Genomic DNA, 21,982 nt, shown 5'->3' with positions numbered 1-21,982 from the left:
CGTGAAAGGCGCTATGCAAATGTAATCTTGTTGTTGTTGTTACTTTGCTGTTAGTTCGGGGTGGAACACGTTGAAATCTCTTTCGCTGACCTACATGCCCTAGGACATGTAGGCCTTGGGCAAGTTGACTGGTCACCGGGGCAGGGATCTTCCCCACTCAGCTCCTGCGCTAAGGGGTGGGGTGGTGCTAGCTGGACAGGTGGCGAGGAGCTTGCCAGACAGTACTCTCAATGGCAAGCAATGTCGTTTCAGCTGGTTGAGAATCCAGCAGTATCCCGACACACACCCTGGGGTCGCCAAGCCTTGGTTGGCTCTTCTTAACCTATGCGTAATACTCTCCAAAAAGTAGGTTAAGCATGATTTGTCCCTCCAGGGAGGGAATGCACATTCAATTCCAGACCTGGGGAAATTTCTACGTGTAAGTGGCATACAAAATGTATAACTATCAATTTGGTTTGGAAACTATATAGTAAGCATATCGTGACAGGTTTCCGCATGTGTCAGGCATCAGACTTACCAAAAGAAGTCTGTGAGTGTTCAATGCAGGGTGGGATCATACACTTAGTGGAAAGTGCATCACCACATTCTAGTCTTCAGATGAGCTCATCTCTGAACAACTAACATGTAAGTTACTTATATAAACACAATGACATAGTGACATATAAACACAATGATGTCTTGGCTTGAGCCACAGCAATAATGTTATAGAAAATTGGACAGTGACTTGTGGTCTCTTTGACTATTTCCATTTGCGGGCACTGCCTTTTCTTGTATCCAAAACATTTAAAATAATAAATCCACACCAGAGGGAGAATTGCAGCCTCCATGACTTAGTACGTTGTAGGAAATTCTTAAGATAAAGAGGAAATGTAAGTTTCCAGCTAATTTCGGATGATGTTCATTGTGTTTAAAGAGTTGGATGATAAGATTGTTTGGAGACTCCTACAATAATATGTTAATAATAATTGTTGCATTTTACATAGAGCTTTATCATGTAGTCTCAAAGCGCTTCACAGGAAATTCTGTAAAGCAGATTAACTGTATTTTGTGAGTGAAACTATTGCACGTAGCAATGTTCCACAAACAGCCATGGAGCGAGTGACTAATTTTATGTTATGACTAATTGGACTGATGCACAGTGAAACATTTACAGGAATATTTCTAACATATTACAATACACGGTGGATCAGATAAGAACTAAATCGATTTGAGCTCTGGTATTCCAGTTAAATCTGTGAAGACTTAAATTCTGTGAAGCACTTTGAGACATCTCAAAGACGTGATAAGGCTCTATATCAAATGCAAAGATTATTAATTAAGTAATTTCTGGTTGGAAAAGTGGTACATCAACAAGAATATCACTTGAATAAATTTAACTCTACTTATTGTATTGTGACAAACAAACCAGTCATAATTTAAACCAGTTTAAGATATTAAGTAACCAATTGTAAAGACTTTAAATGGCTTTGCCCTTTACCATATCAACTTTCATGACCCTAAAGTAGGATTAAAACACTATTGCCCTGTTCTGCTGTGCAGGTCTTATCTCATTCAACATTTATCTTGATATACTATCCAAATCTTTGGAATTGAATGATTCAGAAAGGTCACTGAGTTTATGTGACACAAGGTCAAGGGGTAAGAGGATTGACCTATAAAGATTAATCGGCTTCAACAGTGGCTTCCTCGGTGACCTACCCTTTCTATTCCATAGCTTATATCGTTTTCACATAAACATTGTGAAATGTGATGCATTTTTACCCAATTACCAATTGTCTCCTCGATCGAAAAGTGACGACAATCAAAATCTGCTGTGTGTTCAGTGACTCCACTAATAGTATTAATCCTTGCATTTGATACAGTGCCTTATCAAGTCTTCGAAACATCTCAAAGTGCTTCACAGAATATACTGTAACGTGAATCGACTGTGTATTTTGTGGGCGAAATGCGGCAGCCAATTGGGCACAGCAGTGTCTTGCAAACAGTTGTGGATTGAGTGAACAATTTTTTGTGTGCTAGTGAATGGTTGAACACGACTGGCACTGACTCCAGATTCTCAAGGTTACAGTAGATGCTGAGTGGAGATTAGGGATTTCTCTACATGGAGCAGAGAAAACCAGTTGATCTGAGCTGTTTTTCCATCACAGCTTTAGTCTAGAGCTGGATGGAGATTTATTTCTGTTAAAAGTAAAACCAAAGTGCTCCAAAAACTCGACGTTTATACGAAAGGAAAAACCTGCACATTAAATATGTTTTATGATACTTGCATTTAATTAGATTCTCATCGAAAAGTGGCAATTTAGAACCAAGTATTTAGGATCTAATGAGCTACATGCATTACATGCAATTTCATAACCAAAGGAAGTTACAAGCCAAAGCCCCATAGTCTTTATAACAAAGGCAATGTAACCACAAAACTTAACTTTTCTTGATATTTGTACTTTTCTATAATCTTTGCATTTGATATAGCACTTTTCACATCTTCTAGACAACAACAACAACAAGATTCCATTTATAGAGCGCCTTTCATGTCGGGAGGACGTCCCAAGGCGCTGTACAGTTGGGTCAGGACTGAGCAGGGGGGAAATGGTCAGGGTGAGGGGAGGGAAGGGAGGGAGCGAGGAGTGGGTAGAGAGTCGAGAGGGGAGCTGAAGGCCGGTCAAAGAGAAAGGTCTTGAGACCGGCCTTGAAGGAGGAAAGGGAGGAAGCGGTGAAGGCACTCGGGGATAGAGTTCCAGAGCCTCGGGGCTGAGAGGCTGAAGGCCCGGCCACCGATGGTAGGGTGGTTGGGGCGGGGGATGTGGAGCAGACCGGAGTCAGAGGAACGGAGAGTACGGGCAGGTAGGTAGGGGGATAGTAGGTCGGAGAGGTAGGAGAGAGCAAGGCCATTCACGGATGAGGATCTTGAATTCGATCCTCTGGGGGATGGGGAGCCAGTGGAGGCGAGCGAGGGTGGGAGTGATGTGGTCGCGGTGTCTGGTGCGGGACAGTACACGAGCTGCAGAGTTCTGAATGACCTGCAGCTTGTGGAGGGAGGTGCCGGGAAGGCCGGCGAGGAGAGAGTTCCCATAGTCCAGCTTTTAGACGTCTCAAACGCTTCACAGAATATACGGTAAAGTGACTGTATATTTGTGGGCGAAACGCGGCAGCCAATTGCACACAGAAGTGTCCCACAAACAATCGTGGGTGACCAATTATGTTTTTTTTAAGAGATTATTATTCCTGGAAAAGCGATCTGCCAATCGACTAACAACCGGGTTCCTACTTACTGTTAGATAAACAGAGCGTGTGGAATAAGGAAACCCGAACCCAGGTCTCTCGCTTGTGAGGCGAGCGCTCTAACCACTGAGCTACAGGACTCCACATATGTAAACATTCCTCCTTGCTTGTGAAGGTAATTAACTTCTTGTCAACAAACACACAAACAATTTAACCCTCTGGGTTACAGCAACATTGTGACAAACTCTTTGGATAAGTGTCAGATTATTAAACATAAAATATGAAAGCTTAGCGTTTCCGCCACCCTTGCTCGTTTATCCAAACCTAAGAGTATTTTCTTCCAATTCGTGATACATTTTCTTGAATGATTTAGCTTCCCGTCATAATAAATTCATCTTCTCTCATCAGTTTTACGTGGAAAAAAAAACATTCTCGGGAGGGTTTTTAATCCTTTGGAGTACGAACCCGTCACACAAGATTGCATTTGGGTAATTTGAACTGCAGCTAGAGCGAGATGTTAAGTGTGGTTGATCTGAAAGGTCACTGTCTATTAATGTTAGCCCGCAGTTCTATGAAGCTGAGAAAGATGCGGGTATATAAAACTGTATCTGTGCTACTTTAGACCAAAAATCCTCTTTCAAACAATTTGATAAGCTTGATTGCTAGCACTTTCATGTATGTTTCTCTACACGGTCACACTTGGAACAATTCATATCTAATGATAGCAAGGGTGGCCAATAGAGGAAAAGCAATTTGCTTGAGATTTTCTGGTACACTGATCACAGCAATGGTTCCTGTGATCACAAATCTGTAAGAAATTCTGATAGCTAGAAATTCTTCACTCGCAAATCACCTTTGCTATAACGTTGACTTTTTCTGTGGGAATCAAAGCGAATGTTATTTTCCCTCCGCTATCAGGCACCAATTCAGGAACATTCTGTCTTTTTACACCCACTCATCAAGGTTGGTGATAAGAGTGTCGCGGCTGGGAAAAGCTAGATTACTGGAGTCCTGTAGCTTAGTGGTTAGAGCACTCGCCTCACATGCGAAAGACCTGGGTTCAATTCCAGGCAGGGCGAAAGCTTGGGCAAGTTTCCTTACTCCACACACCTGATAATAATCCCTCAAGAATAAACAATAATAAATTGATCACTTCAATCCACGACTGTTTGTGGGACACTGATGTGCGCAATTGGATGTCGCGTTTCACCCACAAACAAGTAGTCAATTCACTTTACAGTATATTCTGTGAAGCGCTTTGAGACGTCTAGAAGACGTGAAAAGCGCTATATTAAATGCAAGGATTATTATTATTATTATTATTTCTCTTGCAGCATTATTATTCTTCAATTACTTCACATGTACTGTTTAATAGCTCAAACTGACAATACATTAGTAGAAATTGCAGAGGATTCCTCCCTTTTGGGCTTTCACACTCAATACTATACTTTCTGTGCCACAATCTCTGTAGGCTACTAGGTACCATTAATCGTGAGTCACAAATGATGAAGAGTTTTCCTACAAAATTATTGGATGCTTCATTCACAATCCTGAACACTAGATGCACTTGTTTTTGGCATTTACAGATTAATAATAATCCTTACCTTTGGTATTGCGCCTAATCACCTGATTGAGAGCACTTCACAGAATATACTCGAAACTGAATATTTTTGTGGATGAAATATTCATTATATGAAATATAAGGAATGGTGAAGACAACAGGGCAGTTACAGTAAAGGAGATTCCCGCGACTCATTAATTCTATGAATATAAGAAACTTCCCCCTCCCGTGAAGTTCACACATTCTCAGGACGCAAACCAAACTTTAGCGATGGCACCATTATGCTCAAGCCCCAGATTCTTTTCAGAGCATGTAGCCACAGTGCCCAGATAACATTGATATGCTCCAGGATTGAATTAATTTACAGCAGGAGTCACCCAAAGATGGTGATTGTGGGTAGGTGCCACACAGTGTAACATATGGGATGGCAGTAATGGAGTCGAAAATCAGACAGTAGTGCAAGTAATCTCAGGATCCTGTTAAAGACAGACTAGGCAGCCTGTCACGAGAGCACAGATCTTCCCACTTGGCTCCTGTTAACCCTGCGTATGTGAAACTTGATCTGGTTTGGATACTCTGAAGCATTTCCACGTGTGCCAAGACCCCGACTGACCTAAAAATAAAAAGCCCCAAATATTGGTTGGGCTAATAGCTTGTGTTCAAATGCGTGCAGATATCCCAAATTATTTAATCAATGGAAACATTGGTGGCTACAGTACAGTACAACTAGGATACCGCAGCTCTCTTGGTACTAACGTTGAAGGCACAAGAATACACACCAGATCACAGAAAAATTACTGGAATGTGTTCGAACGTAGTGTAGATACATCCAAAGGAATGCAGTGGCACAATAGTATTATGTTTAAGAAAAGAGTTACACAATGACACTATGCAAAGCACTACTGATAGTAGAAAGGTCACGAGCACAAAACTGCTGTGGAAGCAAATTTACAGTTTCTACAACAAACCACGTACTTTGCTAATTATTTCTAAAGTTTATTTACTGATAAATGTCTCAGTTATAGATGACCATTTGATTCCATTAGATCAATTAGCACAAGACTCAAGTTATGCCAAAATACAGCAGGTTAGAAACTAACAGAGAAGCCTCCAATAATAAAAAATACTTTTCATGTAAAAACACCAAATGTACGAAATGACCAAAATATCAATTCATACAAATGCCCATTCTTTTACAAAAAAATCCTTGGGCGAATGAATAACACTGAAACTGTTGCAAAGTACTGAAGGCTATAAAAGAAAGCAATCAGGATTTAAAAAGTACAGTGCATCTTTACAGCATGTGTTTTAATGTTCATCTCAACATGATGTGCTGGTTTCACAGTTGGTTACCAATTTTTCAGATCTGTGGACAACAAAATGGACAAATTATTACTGATACGAACGCTGGCTACATTAGTGCACATAGATAAACATGCGCCTTGCTCCACGGTTCTGTACTAATTGCAGGCTTTGTACAAGGTCATAAAAGTGTTTAAAAATGGAGCAGCCAGTTGTGACTGGAAAAATTTAAATTTGTGCCCCTATTCAGGGCAGTAAAATAGTCGTCTCCTGGTATTGGCTTTTTGCCAATGTTGGATATTTGCGTCATTTTAATATCAAAACACATAAATGAAGGAGTTTATAACTTGTAAAATACAGAGGCATAAATAATTGGAAAAAGTGGTCTTGAATGGATTATCTAAATGTCCGAGAGTTCAAACAGCCCGGCAGAAACTAAAACATTTTCAAACCTAAGAGTCCTCATTGCAAGTCCAGCAATAAATGTTGCGGAAATAGGGGGTTAATTTTACATTGATCAACAAACAAACAGCTTTTGCCAAATCTTAATAAAAGGACTGTTCATTCCAGTGACAGAGAAAATATTTGTAACTGTAGCACTGATCTTAAATAAACCCCCTAAAAAGACACTCTTTACCCCCAACAATATGCACGTGTTTGTGATATGCATAACACTTGCATACTACATACGCATGTATGTAGGATGGGGAAAAAGAGAAAGAAACACCATATAATTTATATGGCGCCTTTCAAGTTGGGAGGATATCTCAAAGTGCTCGACACTGCTGGTTGGTATAGAAGCATTTCTAGATTACTGCTTTACTAAGGAAAGGTGGTGGCAGGCTGGGAATCAGGTCGACAGACTGTGCATTACAGCGTACCTCAATCAAGGACCATTTTTCGCATGGTGACTAGACAATGACTGCTCTAAGCACCAGTCAAGTCCGATTCTATCCTCACCAAAGTTGCACACAAAGTCTTTACTTACAGCGTTTATCCAGAGGTCCACAGGATCATCAACTGATGACCTCAATCTCTGCAGACCACGCTTTAATAGGTCTTGAAGCTCTTCATAATCTGGCTTCTCATCATAGTCCAGTGACATGACTTTTTCTAAGTAGTTCTTCAATTCACCTGCAATTTAAACAACGTTAATATTTAGAAGCACAGAACTTTATTTTAATGCACAGTAATTATAATTCAACATTCAGTCCATTATAAATAATACAACAACAAGATTCCATTTATAGAGTGCCTTTCACGTCGGGAGGACGTCCCAAGGCGCTGTATAGTTGGGTCAGGACCCGAGCAGGGGGGGGAAATGGTGAGGGGAGGGAAGGCAGGGAGCGAGCAGGGGGTAGAGAGTCGAGAGGGGAGCTGAAGGCATGGTCAAGGAGAAAGGTCTTGAGACCGGCCTTGAAGGAGGCGAGGCAAGGCGAAGGCACTGGGGGATGGAGTTCCAGAGCCTTGGGGCTGAGAGGCTGAAGGCCCGGCCACCAATGGTAGGGCGGTTGGGGCGGGGGATGTGGAGCAGACCGGAGCCAGAGGAACGGAGGGTACGGGCAGATAGGTAGGGGGATAGTAGGTCGGAGAGGTAGGAGGGAGCGAGGCCGTGAATGGCCTTGTAGGTGAGGATGAGGATCTTGAATTCGAATATGTTCTTTGCAAAATAATTCCTCCTAACCTCCCTCTTTATTTCTTCGGTAATCATCTTAAATTGATCGATGAAAATATTATTCCCTGTCAAAAGCTTATTCACAAGTCCGCATGAGAAAATTTCCTCCATATCCAATGTAAAAAGAAAATTGATTTTAAAGTATGAAACCCACAATTAATGGGGTGGGAGACACATTGTAGGATCCTATTTTAAATGAATATCAGAAAACAAAATATTGAAGGGCTTTATAAGAAGTTAATTTTGACAGAGGAGTTCCAGAAAGTTCACTGAATCTGTGAAGTATAAGATCTTTGTAAATCTATGTTGCACTCTCTACAATGCTTCAATCTCTTGTAAAACAGTGCACACAATACTATAAATGTGGTCTAACCAAGGTTTTCTATAAATGTAACATTGCCTCCATATTTTTAGACTCTTCCTTTGAGCATAAAGCCAAGGACTGTTATTTACATTCTATATCACCCTGTCCACTTTGCTGCTATTTTAAGGGTCATTATGGTTTAAATTTTATTTTCATCTAGTTTTAAAGAAAGCAATATATTTGCACCTAAACTTAAATAATTACTGTTACATATAGAGTATTTGTGCTGTATAAAGACTTTTCTTTTCCAACTGGAGACGATCTATAAAATGAGATGGTTTCATTTACTCTGGTTACTTTTGCTTGTTTTCAAAAAATGGCAAACTTGATAAAAAAAACGCAGCACTAAATAATAAACCTTTCTCGAAAATTCACAGTATAAACTAGATTTACCTGGGACTTTTCTTTTCCCAAAGCAATATTTGAGGAGACTTGGTATGTCAGCTTTGTATCTAGAACAGAATTAAGAAGCACTCGTATAATGTATACAATATATATATATGCATACATGATAATACCCAAACAGAAATTGTAGCATAAACTGATGTAGCGTTGAGATAATTATAATATATAGCCACTTTGAAGCACCTCTGGTATAATGTGGACGCACACTGTGCCATGTTATATATGGTCCCCTATAATGACTGTACTGTATATCAGTCCTTCATCTTCACCCTCTCCATCCCCGTCTTTAAAGCTCACATGAAGACCTATCTTTGACCGTGTTTTGGCCACCTTCCCTTCCCCACCCCCACTAGCTTAGGCTACCAGTCAGCTGTGTGAAGCGCTTCGAGATGTCATCCTAACCTGAAGAGCGGTATGTAAATATAAGTAATTTGTTTGTTGGTTTTTAATTCCACTGAAAAACAATTCTCTTATTTCTTATAGCACCCCTACACCTCTCCATTGTGAAATACAATTTCTCCCTATTTCTCCCAGACTATTGCTCCCAGACCCTCTGTGACCAGTTGCTAAAAGGGTTGTGGAACAGCAGCCAGAGTAACTTTTCATTACTCCCTCAGAACTGCTTCAACTATTTTGTTTAACTTAAGTGAACCCTCCAACCCCAATTTCACATCGAAAATGACATAATTTCATTCAACGGAATCTCCGCTACAATCATTCAATTGCAAGAGCTTTGTGTAGAATGAGAACGGACTGAGAAAAGACCATTCTCTCCCCCTGTGCACTTTGCAGTAATCAGTGACCCACGATGGAAACATTAAATTGAAACCATATGTTGAGTTCCATGTATCCAAAACATCAACCACTGCCCAGAAACTCCAATGGACTTTGAATATAGGCTTCTTGACTCCCATCAAGAACAATTCCGAATAGTATAGAACAACCCTTTCAGCATTTCCATTGTGCACCTTATCCGAGCCACATTCCTAAACACTGTCTGTTCCTCTCCCAAATACAATATTGCATTTGTACAGTGCCTTTCACGTCTAATAACTGCAGTTGGAAGATATTCGATACGATTGAGGTTCTTGCGCAAACAACTGTGACTGAATCATAAAATACGTTAAAAAAACCCACACAAAACAGACTATTTGGATGTTTCCCATCAAACCTAAGATAGAAACAGAGAGCATACCTTTGTTTTTCTTCCATGACAAAATTGGGGTCATCAATCTTTTCAGACCACGGCAAAGAATGACACAAAGCCTTCAACACGCAGTAACCCAGGGTTTCTAGATCGCTGCGTCTAGAAGGTCCTAAAAAATGAAATGAAGTATTAATTGTACCTAATACGAGTCTGGAGTGTTTCCCAAGGCTGGCACAGAGGGCCTGTCAAAACCTGGAACAATTTCTCAATCGCAAAATGTGGTTGCGCTTTGGTGACTATTTTACTGTCTCGTTTTTTGAGTGGTTGGGTATGAAGTCAGCTTCCACTTCAGTGTCAAATGATTATGTTAAAATTGCTAACTGGATTGGCTTCATTGGCCATGCAGGGAACTATTGCACCTTAATGCAAAACAGGCAGTGCATTAAAGTGCTGCAAATGAATCCTAACCCTCCCTTCCCTTTACAAATACAGAAGATCATGTTTCATGAACACTCTCTACTGAATATTATTGTAGTGTACAGATTTTGAGCCTGGTTCCTACATGTAACATTGCCTTAAACACTGGATCTCCAATAAAATACTAAGATGTGTCTTTAACCTTTTGCTTGAACAAGACAGGAAGGAGAGGAAAAAGACAAAGTTCTGCCAAAACGGGTATTTTTAGCAACATTTTCAATTTCTAATTTTTGATTTAGTACCCGTTCCTGCACAACCAAAATTTTACAACCTCGGCTGATTTTGATAAGTCGATTGGTGGATTGCTTTTCTGGAGGTAATAATTCCTTCAAAATAAATCAAAATAATTTGGTCACTCAATCCACGACTGTTTGTGGGACACTGCTGTGTGCAATTGGCTGCCGCGTTTCACCCACAAAATATACAGTCAATTCACTTTACAGTATATTCTATGAAGGGCTTTGAGACGTCTTGAAGACGTGATAAGGCGCTGTATCAAATGCAATGATTATTATTATTATATTAAACAGATCTAACCAGGCTTGCCAAATGAGAACATGCATCTTCTTTATATTGAAGGGGAAGCTACTGGGAGTGTTTTCTTGGAACAATACTGGTAAAGATCTCTAGAAGTACTCTGTGTCGCAAATACAGTGAAATCTTTTGCAACTACTAGACTAGGTAGATAGGCACTAAAAAGGTTGTTCACTGGAACTAAAGTCTTACCAACTCCTTTGTGTGAATCAACACTGATTAATTCCACAGTGCCCTCATGTGGTGTCCTGCTGCCTTCTCTGTACTCAACATGCTTACCCCCAGGGCAGTATCGAAATGCAAAGTAGTAACCGACTAGGTACACCTGAAACCCAAATTCATAATTGGTTGACAGCAGTACATACAGGTACAACCCAACTAAATATAAAGAGCTTGTTCAATATTAAATAATAAAGGATTTAAAGATCAGGTTCAACTCACGGATGGATAAGCACACACTAAACGAAAACACCACCTGACAATGTTGATTTCTCATAATCAGCAATGAAACTACAATTCATAATGAGAAGTTTGATTTGCCGAACAATGGTGTTAAAGAATAAATGAGATTGCTGAAAGATCTTATTTGCCTATACTAGAGAATGCACAATGACTGCCTTGTAGCCAGTCTGGGTAAAAATAGGCTCTGACAAATTGCTGCCAGCAACTGTCTAAAACATAACGTGAGAAAGTCAGGAGCCAAGTGTGCCTTTTGCTTCTTAAAGCAACATTTTCCACCTTTAATTGATAATAATAATCCTTGCAATTGATATAGCACCTTATCGTGTTGAAACATCTGAGTGCGTTCCACAGTAGTTAATGGAAATGTAGTGACTGTGCATTCTTAGGTAAATTTGGCAGTCAAATTCCACACAGCAATGTCCCACAAACGACGACCAATTTAAAAAGAATGCAGTATTATGGATTCATTTACTGCAGCCTAAAATAAGCAGAAGCGATCTCAGTTTCACATGTAACGTTCCCCCAATACTACACAGGAGTGTCAGTCTTGACAATGAGCTCAAACTCTCTGATCGAACCCACATTCTTCTAGTCCAGAGGTGAGAGTGCTACCAACATACATTTTACAGTAAATCCTGTGAAGTACTTTGAGATGTCATCTTGATGTTAAAGGGTGTTAAAGGTATTACATCAAATGCAAGGATTCTTCTTCTTCTATTGGAATTCCAATTAACATTTATCAGGAAAAACATGTAATTGTTCGACATTGAGAGGTCTCCTACCTGTTTCAGGTCAGATGGATTCACATATATATTTTCTGCCTTGATATCACCGTGCACATATTCGTTCTCATGAATGTATTCAAGTACATCAATCTAACAAAGGTGGAAAATTTTAATTGATTATCAAAATACATCTCTTGGGAGAAATTTCTGGGGTGTTTGACAGTGGCTGGGACGGAGGCTGAGCATGGGGATTGCAAAGGTGATCATTGGCACAGTCGGAGGGGTTTTGAGGCAGGACTTGAAGACAGACAGAGACGGGCAAGACAGATTGGCACAGAGAGTTCCAGTGGTTAGGGTGAGGAACTGGAAATCCCAGACACTGATGGTGGTGTGGCTAGGGCGGGGACGCACACAAGCTAAAGGTAGCCGATTAGAAAGGGGAGGCGAGCAGAGGAATGAGGTAGGAGGAGATGAGAGATAGGGAGGCACTGGGGCATGAAGTGATTTATAGAAAGGACCTTGAAATTTATTCGCTAAGAGACAGGGAGGCGAGGACTGGGGTGATGGACATGAAGAGTTTGGTGTGAGTGAGAGCGCGAGCAGCAGAGCTTTGGATGAGTTGAAGTTTATGATAGTGGGGCGAGGGAGATCAGGGAGGAGTTGCATTACAAAAATCCAACCAGGAGCTAAATATAGAAGTCAGAATTATAAAGGAAACACACCCACCATTCTGTAAGACAGCTGAAGAACTGCTTTCTCAGACAAAGGCTTCTTACTTTCCTCAAGGATAGTCTGCAGGTTCTTACCAAAGTTTGGGAACACCAGAAACCTAAACAAATCAACCGTGGGTTGAAATTATTTCAGACTTCTCCATATGTTAAATTGTATTCAACACCAATAGCTACGAAATACCTTGTAACATAAATATTTTTGAAGGTATCCTCAAACTGGTAATACTTTCAAAACAAGGAGAATAAAAAGTAATGTTACAGAGATGCTCAATCACTGGGATTCTACAACACAACCTTTTATTTAAGGAAATAGAAGTAGTTGCACAACACATCTAAATTTCAGAATGCATTACATGTCCCACTGAATAAAAATTAATTGGACAAAAACAAAATCAGAATCAGCTGTACTTTAAAATGCATAAACGGCTTCTCCTCCCGCTCTCACCCGGTTACCTGCGGGTACCCCAAGGATCCATCCTTGGCCCCTTCCTCTTTCTGATCTACATGCTCCCTCTTGGGAATGTCATCCGTAGACATGGGGTACATTTCCACACGTATGAGGACGACACCCAACTCTATTTTTCCACCTCTCTTTGCGACCCCCAGTCCCCTGATGTTCTGTCAGCTGCCTGTCAGACCTCAGGGGATGGATGAGCGCAAACTTCCTTCAGCTGAACGTTGACAAGACAGAAACCATACTCTTTGGCTCTCGTCAACGTCTAAAATCTCACGGCTCTACCTCCTCCACCTACCCAAACTCCCCCTAAAACTCTCCGAACCCGTACGCAACCTAGACGTCAGGTTCGACCCCCAATTATCCTTCCTCCCCCACATCCGGTCCCTCACCAGCACCGCCTTCTTCCACCACAGATGCATCGCCCGTCTCCCCAATACCTCTCTCCAAAAGCCGCTGAAACCCTGGTCCATGCCTTTGTCACCTCTCGGCTGGACTACTCCAACGCCCTCCTCACCGGCCTCCCCTTCCACTACCATCCATAAAATCCAAATCATTCAAAACTCTGCCACCCGCATTCTCACCGCACGAAACTCCGCTCCCCGATCCCCCCAGTCCTGGCCAGACTGCACTGGCTGCCTATCCCTGAGAGGATCGATTTCAAGATCCTCATCCTTGTATTCAAGTCCCTGCACTCCTCTGCACCCCCCGACCTCTTTGACCTTCTCTCTCCTCAAAACAGTACCCGTTGCCTTCATTTCTCCGGGTCTGGCCTCCTCCTCATCCCCCAAGTCCTCCGCTCCACCCTCGGCGGCTGTGCCTTCAGCCACTATACCCGGAGGGTCTGGAACTGCCTTCCTCACTCCCTTCGTCTCGCTCCCTCCCTTCCCGTTTTCATGTCTCTGCTGAAGACCTCTCTTTTCGATCGCGCCTTTGGTCACCTTCCTCCCCCTCCCCCTGGCTCGGCCCCGGGATCCGTTACTGTGAGCGCTCTGAAACGCCGTCCGGCGTGGAGGGCGCTGTATAAATCCAAGTTGTTGTTGTTGTAAAATACATTCTGATTGGCTCTCTAAGGTCAATAAAAGAAAGTTAAAAAGCAGTTCTCCCCCCCCCACCCCCCAAACAGAACCACACACATGTTGGTACATGAACTAACCTGTAATTATCTGGATGGGATCCAAAGCCAACACATGGGGGAATTCCCAGAAACATCATCTGACGAGACTTCATCCATTTTTCAACTGATAAAAGAAAACGTGTGTGAGACACACTAGGAACCCTTTGAACTCTGAATTATGGAGATAAATATATATTCTGATTCTTCTAAACTGTATTTAAGCATCGTAGGATGTCCTCCCGACCTGAAAGGCGTGATATAAATTTGTACTGTATTTGCTATTAATATTCTTACATAAATGATCGGGCGAAAAAAAGAGAACTGAATACTAAGCACTCCTGGGTAAAGAAGAATTGCTTTGTTGTACATTATTTACTGGACAATTCTTTAAACATCAGCAAAACCACTTGTAGTTGTTGCTATAAATAGCCACAAAAGAAGAGAATGCTTCACAAAACTGATTCTGAGAACACAGATACTGTTGTGTAAGTAAACCTTTTGTGTACACCAACCATTTAACTTGGGAGTGTGAGGGCAAAACCGTGTGCGGAGCCAGATACACTGGTTCCTAATTAATTTTCTACAATTTTCTTTCCTCAGTTAGCAGTCAGAAAATTACCTGAATTCTGCTTTGCAGCTCTCTGGAGAAAATTCTGCTCGTTGAATATTCTACCATCTTTTGCGTCCTGAAAACACATACACACGGGACCTTCAGCATGCAGTATTGTAAATAATAACAACATTTTATACAGGGAGGACATCTCAAAGGGTTTCACTGGATATATTGTAAAGTAATTTTGAATATTGCAGGTGAATGCGGCAGTCAATTTGCGAGCAGCAATGTCCCACAGACAGCAGATTAAGTGACCAATTTTATGGCCAGAACTCCTTTCCCTTTTGAATAACACTACGGGATCTTCAAAGTCCACCTGAACAGTTGGCTTAATGTTTCATCTGAAGGCCGGCACCTCCAACACCCCCCACACTATATTGAAGTGTCACTTTAAATCCCTTTATAAATGCTGCAACACATGATAACTCTGGAAATTCAAGAAGAGGATCACTTACTACTTTGATGATATAGCTGCATTGTTTTGAGGCAGCAGAAGCCGTTGCTGAAATAAAAGAAATCAGATTGGTCACGCACTCCAGGGCTGTTTGTGGGACATTGTTGTGCACAAACTGGCTGCTGTGATTGCCCAAAAAATACACACAGCACTTTCAGTACATCCTGCGAAGCGCTTTGAGAGGTCTTGAAGACGCGATAAGGCGCTACATCAAATGCAAGGATTATTATATATATTATCCATACCCCAGAACATTAACTTATTAATTTTCTTCATCCAAGGCATTGCTTTCAAGAAAACGATCAATGACTAATAAAATTCCAGTCGATGATAAATGTGGTGGAGCTGAAAGGCCACTCGACATTTAGTGCGTGTGAGGGACCAACGGGCAGAGACACCAATTGCACAACCAGCATTTCTCTTACAGGAAAAAATACTTAACTGCAGTCTCCAGCAGTTAAAACGGGGGTTTCAACAAGAAAAGGCCACATGCATTAATACTGCAAATATTAGCGGATTAAAATTATATGAAAACCAATTGTAATCAACGGTTTTAGGGCATTTCTCATTAGATCGTGGAATGAATATTTTGACACCCTTGGTTGCTCAGCCCAAGGTGAGTCAATTCAGCCCTACACTCTTTTCAGACGATAACATGAGTACCAAGCCTAAAACTATTCCTTGGTGGGGCGGGGGGTGGGGGGTTAGTGGCAGGAAAAANGAGTACATAGGGCTCCTCGAGTCAAATAAATGCAATGCACATATTCTATTGCACGAAATATGAATCATGGATATGAATTATCTAAACATTATTGCACATTTTCCAAATTAAGGCTAGTTTCAGCAATCCACTACTTGACTTTCGAATGATTTTCGATATGAAAATACAAATCAATACTGTACCTATGAAGATGGTTGAGAAATTATTTAAACTCTATCTAAATATTGTGCAACAGGATAATAGTAATTGGCTGCCGCATTTTCGCCCGCAAAATACACAGTCAATCCACTTTATTTATTCTGTGAAGTGCTTTGAGACATAACAACGATGTGATAAGACGCTATATCAAATGTGAGGATTATTATTATTATTATTAAGAATACCTGAATAGAGGAGTCCAGATTCATCCTGATTGAGAAGTTTGATAAGTTTCCACTTCTTGTTGTTCTGGTCAGTCAGGATTTCATTTTCTGAAATTGGTGTCAATGGAATGTATTTGTGGCGCTTTCCTTTGGGGCTCTTTACAACTGAGAAAATACCAAGAATCAGTCACTTAATAACAGAACACTTTCAGTGCGGCAGCTAATTTAAACCCAATCTGTGTGCTCAAACGACTGCGCAGGCCAACTCCAAAATAGTAAAGCTACCATAAATATCTCACAATCCTGTGTGGATACAGATTGATGGATAGCACTGTAGCGTGTGCCTACAAATAAGGTCACGAGTTTATCGAAAACTGTGAAATCCGATGTGAAATTGAGATGTTTTAGCATGATTAGGCGCAATATCAAATACGACGGGACCGAGGTTTAACATTTCACCTGAAAGATGGCACATCCGACAATGCAATACTGCAATGGAGTGTCAGCCTAGACATGGACCTGACATAGACCTTGAACCCACAACTTTCTGATTAATAGGCAAGAGTGTCAGCAACTGCGCTAGGCGCTGACACCTGAGATGGGACAAATGAGAAGGAACCCGAGAAGTGGTTAAAATGATGAATGTATTCTACAGTATAAGGTGGACTTTGATAAGGTTGTTTCCACTTGTTAATCAGCCCAAACCAAAGGGGCATAAATATAAGATAGCCACTAGCAGATCTCAAAGCGAGTTTTGGGAGGAATGTCTTTATGCAGAGGGTGGTGAAAACATAGTATTCAGTGCCACAAGTTGTGGTAGAAGCGGAAAGCATCGACATATTTAAGAGAAAGCTTGATGCATTCGTGAGGGAGAAGGGAATGGGCTTCCTGGGCTGTTCTGTGTAATAATGAAATAGGTTTTAATTCACGATCCCAGAATCATCAGAACGTAGACATTCTGCTAAAAACAATGATGTTCTACTTAGGCTCTTCAGCTATTTTCTGCTATTGTTCAACTTCACTTATTTCACAATAAGTGGTTACCTGCTGTGGATGGAGAACTTCCACCTCTCTCTTCAACTTCTCGTTTTCTCTTTGGAGAAGCTATTGGCCTCCTGGATAACGATCGAGACAGGATATTTTTTGCAGGACTTGCCTTTAATTTGGTTTCTTTCACCTTGTGTGGAGACAGAGCTAAAATGACAATGAAAGTCGGGTTGGTATTCTGAAAGGATGAGGACAAAAGGGCCTTCTTTATCCATCTATAAACACAGTATATGTGACATATTAAAGTAACAGCCTGTTACGTTTACTATCGTAGTATTGTTCTCAAAATGTGAACCACAACAAAGTTTGAGTCCAAAGGCTAGTTGCCACTAAAAACTCAGTTACTTAAGCTAAGTAAGCTTTGATGGTTGTGAATGATGATGTGGTACGAGACAGGAACATTAGCAGTAAAGTAAGTCACATTAAAACTGGCCTCTTTCAACTGCACCATTTCTAATTATTGATGTCCTCTGCTGCTGAAGCAAAAAAAAACCAAGGATAATACACATTTGAAAAATACTGCAATTGCACTTTCTCGAGATGCTCCACAGCAAAAACAAAAAGTAGACAGGAAACCTCACGGAAGCTCACAGATCCAGATGCCATTACTCTCATTATCAGTCCTTTGGGTTTAGGTTGATTAGTGGTGAGGAGCTGAGGAAACTGGAGTGGAATACAAACCTGGAGATCCTGCAGATTGAGTGACAGTGGGACACACTTCCTCCTCAGTCTTAGGAATCTTTACTCCACAATTTGGGCAAAAATTGAAATCAGCCTCTATCTTATTGCCACATTCTGGGCAAAAGTTATACATCATTCTGTAAAAACAAAAACACAGAACATATTGTTAAACGTGTCCCTAGCACTTGCAAAGATTCCCTTCATTTCTCTGCTTTTCTATTGGCTTTGATGAATCCCTTTCACCACCGCAACTTCTAAAACGGTCTTTTTTTCCCTCTGCTCAATGCTTCTCTTGTTCCGGATCGAGAAGATCCTTAATCATATCCACCCCATTTTCTAGTAATAAAATAATCCTTGCATTTAATATAGTGCCTCTCACATCATCAAAAGACCTCAAAGCCTCACAGGATTTACTATGAAGTGTAGTAACTGTGTACTCAGGAGGTGAAAGTGGTAGCTGACTTGCAATGTCCCACAAACAACCATTTTGCTCACAAATATACAGTCAATTCATTTTACAGTATATTCTGTGAAGCGCTTTGAGACGTCTAGAAGACGTGAAAAGCGCTATATCAAATGCAAGGATTATTAGGATTATTATTAATGTCTCATCTGATGGACTGCAACTCTGGCAAACCAGCACTCCACAAGCTCTGCGTTAGGATGTCAGCTTAGACTGTTCGAGTTCAATGTCCCGACACACAGCGTTAACCCACAATTTTCTGACTGAGAAGCGAGAATGCTACCAACTGATCCAGGGATAACTCAATCTTAAACATTAAGACAAACGTGGTCTTAAGGGTTAAGACTTGGTCCAGTTTCTGTCCCTCAATTATTTTCTCTTTTCAATTAGTGCCATGGGATCTTGAACGTCCACCTGAACAGGCAGACGGAACCTCGGTTTAACGTCTCATCTATAGGATAGCAATCAGTGCTCCCCCAGCACTGTGCTGGAGTGTCAACAACAACAACAACAAAATTATATTTGTATAATGCCTTTCATGTCGGGAGGACATCCCAAGGAGCTGGACAATCAGACCCTAGGCTAGGCTTCTCACTAAACAGCAACAACATACCAAATGGGAAAATGGTGCAACATCTTTTTCGTGCTCTTTGGCTTCAATAAAAGCCTTTTGTTCAATAAAAGTTGTGACCCTGACAACTGGCAATCGAAACTGCAAATGAGGAAACCATCTGAGTGAACTAACTCCAGATATCAGCATTAAAACTTGTGTCTGGGTGTGGTGGGTCGTGGCTTGCCCAGACACATCCAAATAATTCAAATTCAACACTTCAATACGTCGATAGGAAATATACACCCTTAAAGGAAAACACGAGGTCAGATGCAAATGTATTACTTTTATAAAATACAAGTTATTATTATTATTATTATGTCGTCGTTATTATGTCCGTAGACTCAAGAGAAGCAGCAAATTTACTCACAAGATTGGTTTGGATGAACAAGGCCCATTTGATCTCATTCTCTTAGAATACCCACCCGACCGCCTTCCCATTATTTTGAGCTTTTTTTTATATATAAAAAAACATGTCGAGCGTCCCGGCCAAAACTGCCAAGAGCTGGCAGGTTTTTCAGGGTCGCAGGAGGAAGGAAAAGGAGCTTCATTGCAAACCAGTCCCCGGGGCGCTGGGAATCCTCCCACTCGGCTCCTTTTGAAGCCAAACCCCGAACAGGTCGGGCGGACCGAGCCGGACAAGCAGCGGGAAAGCTGGCCAGACAGCGACATCAATGGGAAGCTACGTGGGTTTAGCTGGTTAGACTCCAGCAGTTACCCCAACGCTCGCTCTGGGGGTGGGGGGGGGGGGTCCCCGAGCCTTGGCTCCTGCCAACCTGCGCCTAATACTCTCTGGAATTGAGGCGCTCCGAGGTGCTGTCCTGCGTGAAGGACGCGATATGTTTTCGTCGTTGAATTAGGCAAAACAGGAGAGAGAGAGAGAGAGAGAGAGAGAGGGTGTGGCATCCCATCCCAACAATCTGTCTCTGGGATTTCTGGAGTCCTGTAGCTCAGTGGTTGGAGCACTCGCCTCGCAAGCGAGAGACCTGGGTTCGATTCCCGGCCGGGCCAGACCGTGGGCAAGTTTCCATACTGTAGTAATCCCTCAAGGGAAAAAAAAACAATAATAATTTGGCCGCTTCAGGGTTAGGCTGTTTGTGTGTGGGGGGGGGGGGGCTGTTTGTGGGGGGGGGCGGCTGTTTGTGGGGGGGGCGGCTGTTTGTGGGGGGGGGCGGCTGTTTGTGGGGGGGGGCGGCTGTTTGTGGGTGGCGGCTGTTGTTTGTTGGGGGCGGCTGTTTGTGGGGGGGGCGGCTGTTTGTGGGTGGCGGGTGTTGTTTGTTGGGGGCGGCTGTTTGTGGGGGGGGGGCGGCTGTTTGGGGGGGGATGCGGCTGTTTGTGGGGGGGGGCGGCTGTTTGTGGGGGGGGGCGGCTGTTTGTGGGGGGGGGCTGTTTGTGGGGGGGGCGGCTGTTTGTGGGTGGCGGCTGTTGTTTGTTGGGGGCGGCTGTTTGTGGGGGGGCGGCTGTTTGTGGGTGGCGGGTGTTGTTTGTTGGGGGCGGCTGTTTGTGGGGGGGGGCGGCTGTTTGGGGGGGGATGCGGCTGTTTGTGGGGGGGGGGGCGGCTGTTTGTGGGGGGGGCGGGGGCTGTTTGTGTGGGGGGGCGGCTGTTTGTGTGTGGGGGGGGGGGGGCTGTTTGTGTGTGGGGGGGGGCGGCTGTTTGTGGGGGGACGGACGGACGCCGCTGTGCGCAATCGGCTGCCGCGCTTCGCCCAGAAAGAAATATACAGTCGGTCCACTTGACCGTCCATTCCGCGCAGCGCTTTTGAGGCGTCGAGAAGAAGACCCGATGAGAGGCTCCGGATCCAACGCCGCGACCGTCATCGTCGTCATCGTTATTATTATTTACGTCTATTATTGTGAATTATAATTATTCACTGTTATTCATGACATCTATTCATCATTGTCATTGTCGTCGTTATCCAACGAGAGGGGACGGAGGCGACCGACGTGTCCGAGAGACTCGGCTGAGAATCTCCGCCTCCGCAATCACTCGAGCCCGAGGCTTCAACTGCCGACTAGGCCGCGCCCGCCCGCCCGCGCGCGCTCCGAGCAGCGCCTCTCCCCCCCCCACACCCCCACCACCGGCAGTACCTTCCTCACCTCACACCGCGGCCTCACCCCCCACACACACGCACCCGCTCACCGGCCCCCGGTGGCACAGTTTAGAGCCTGGGAGCGCTTCCGCCACGCGTCGTCCTCTGGGCGGCGCTGCGATAGCGGGGAGCGGCCGCTGGGCGGCGCTGTGGGTTTGCCGCTCACGTGCTCCGGGAGTTCTGGCCGCACGGGTGCAGCCCCCAGTCACTACACCTCCTACACTGCACCAGCACCAGCACACTCAGCCCCCCCACCCCCACACCCCCCCCCCCACCCCACACCCTCACTCACCCCCACACCCCACCCCACCACCCCCACACCCCCCCCCCCCCCCCACACCGCCACACCACCTCCCACCCCCCCCCTCCACCCCCCCCCCACACCACCACACTCACCCCCCACACTCACCCCCCCCCCACACCCCCACACTCACCCCCCCACATCGCCCCACCCCACTCAACCCCCCCCCACTCACCACGCCCCCCACACTCACCCCCCCCACACCCCCACTCACCACCACCAGCCCCACTCACCCCCCCCATCACTCACCCCATTGCCCACCCCCTCCTCCCCACACATCGTGTCTGCGTTGGCTCTTTTAAAGCCCGGCCCCGTCGTGCACTGGGAGAACAGTTCCTCTCGTTTGCGTGAGTTCGAAGTTGACATATTTAGTGGATAAAGTTCAGGATATTAAGGGACAACTGGACTTGAGGAATAGATGTAAAATGTCGGAACAGGCTCGAGGGGCTGAATAGCCGACTCCTGTG

The 21,982-nt window shown here is 43.4% G+C and overlaps 1 protein-coding gene across 2 annotated transcripts; it reads right to left on the bottom strand.

Annotated features, from left to right (window-relative positions):
- Positions 1-5,448: 5,448 nt before the first annotated feature.
- On the bottom strand, positions 5,449-21,346 carry LOC103176124 (VRK serine/threonine kinase 3). 2 transcript variants are annotated; one of them, XM_042340495.1, is made up of 14 exons: positions 21,213-21,346; positions 18,052-18,188; positions 17,368-17,517; positions 16,345-16,488; positions 15,242-15,288; positions 14,793-14,859; positions 14,213-14,297; positions 12,598-12,700; positions 11,929-12,021; positions 10,877-11,009; positions 9,722-9,842; positions 8,515-8,573; positions 7,071-7,216; positions 5,449-6,146 (listed from the first exon to the last, which is right to left on the bottom strand). In XM_042340495.1, the coding sequence occupies exons 2-14, from the start codon at positions 18,185-18,187 to the stop codon at positions 6,141-6,143; spliced, it is 1,290 nt and encodes a 429-aa protein (XP_042196429.1). In that variant the 5' UTR covers position 18,188; positions 21,213-21,346; the 3' UTR covers positions 5,449-6,140. The 2 variants fall into 2 exon arrangements, with proteins under 2 accessions (XP_042196429.1, XP_042196428.1); XM_042340494.1 differs by having other exon boundaries at positions 21,222-21,345.
- Between the last annotated feature and the right edge of the window lie 636 nt (positions 21,347-21,982).

This window comes from Callorhinchus milii, unplaced genomic scaffold (assembly GCF_018977255.1).
Source record: "Callorhinchus milii isolate IMCB2004 unplaced genomic scaffold, IMCB_Cmil_1.0 Scaffold14, whole genome shotgun sequence".
Lineage (NCBI taxonomy): Eukaryota > Metazoa > Chordata > Chondrichthyes > Chimaeriformes > Callorhinchidae > Callorhinchus > Callorhinchus milii.
This window is presented reverse-complemented; position numbering and strand designations above follow the sequence as displayed.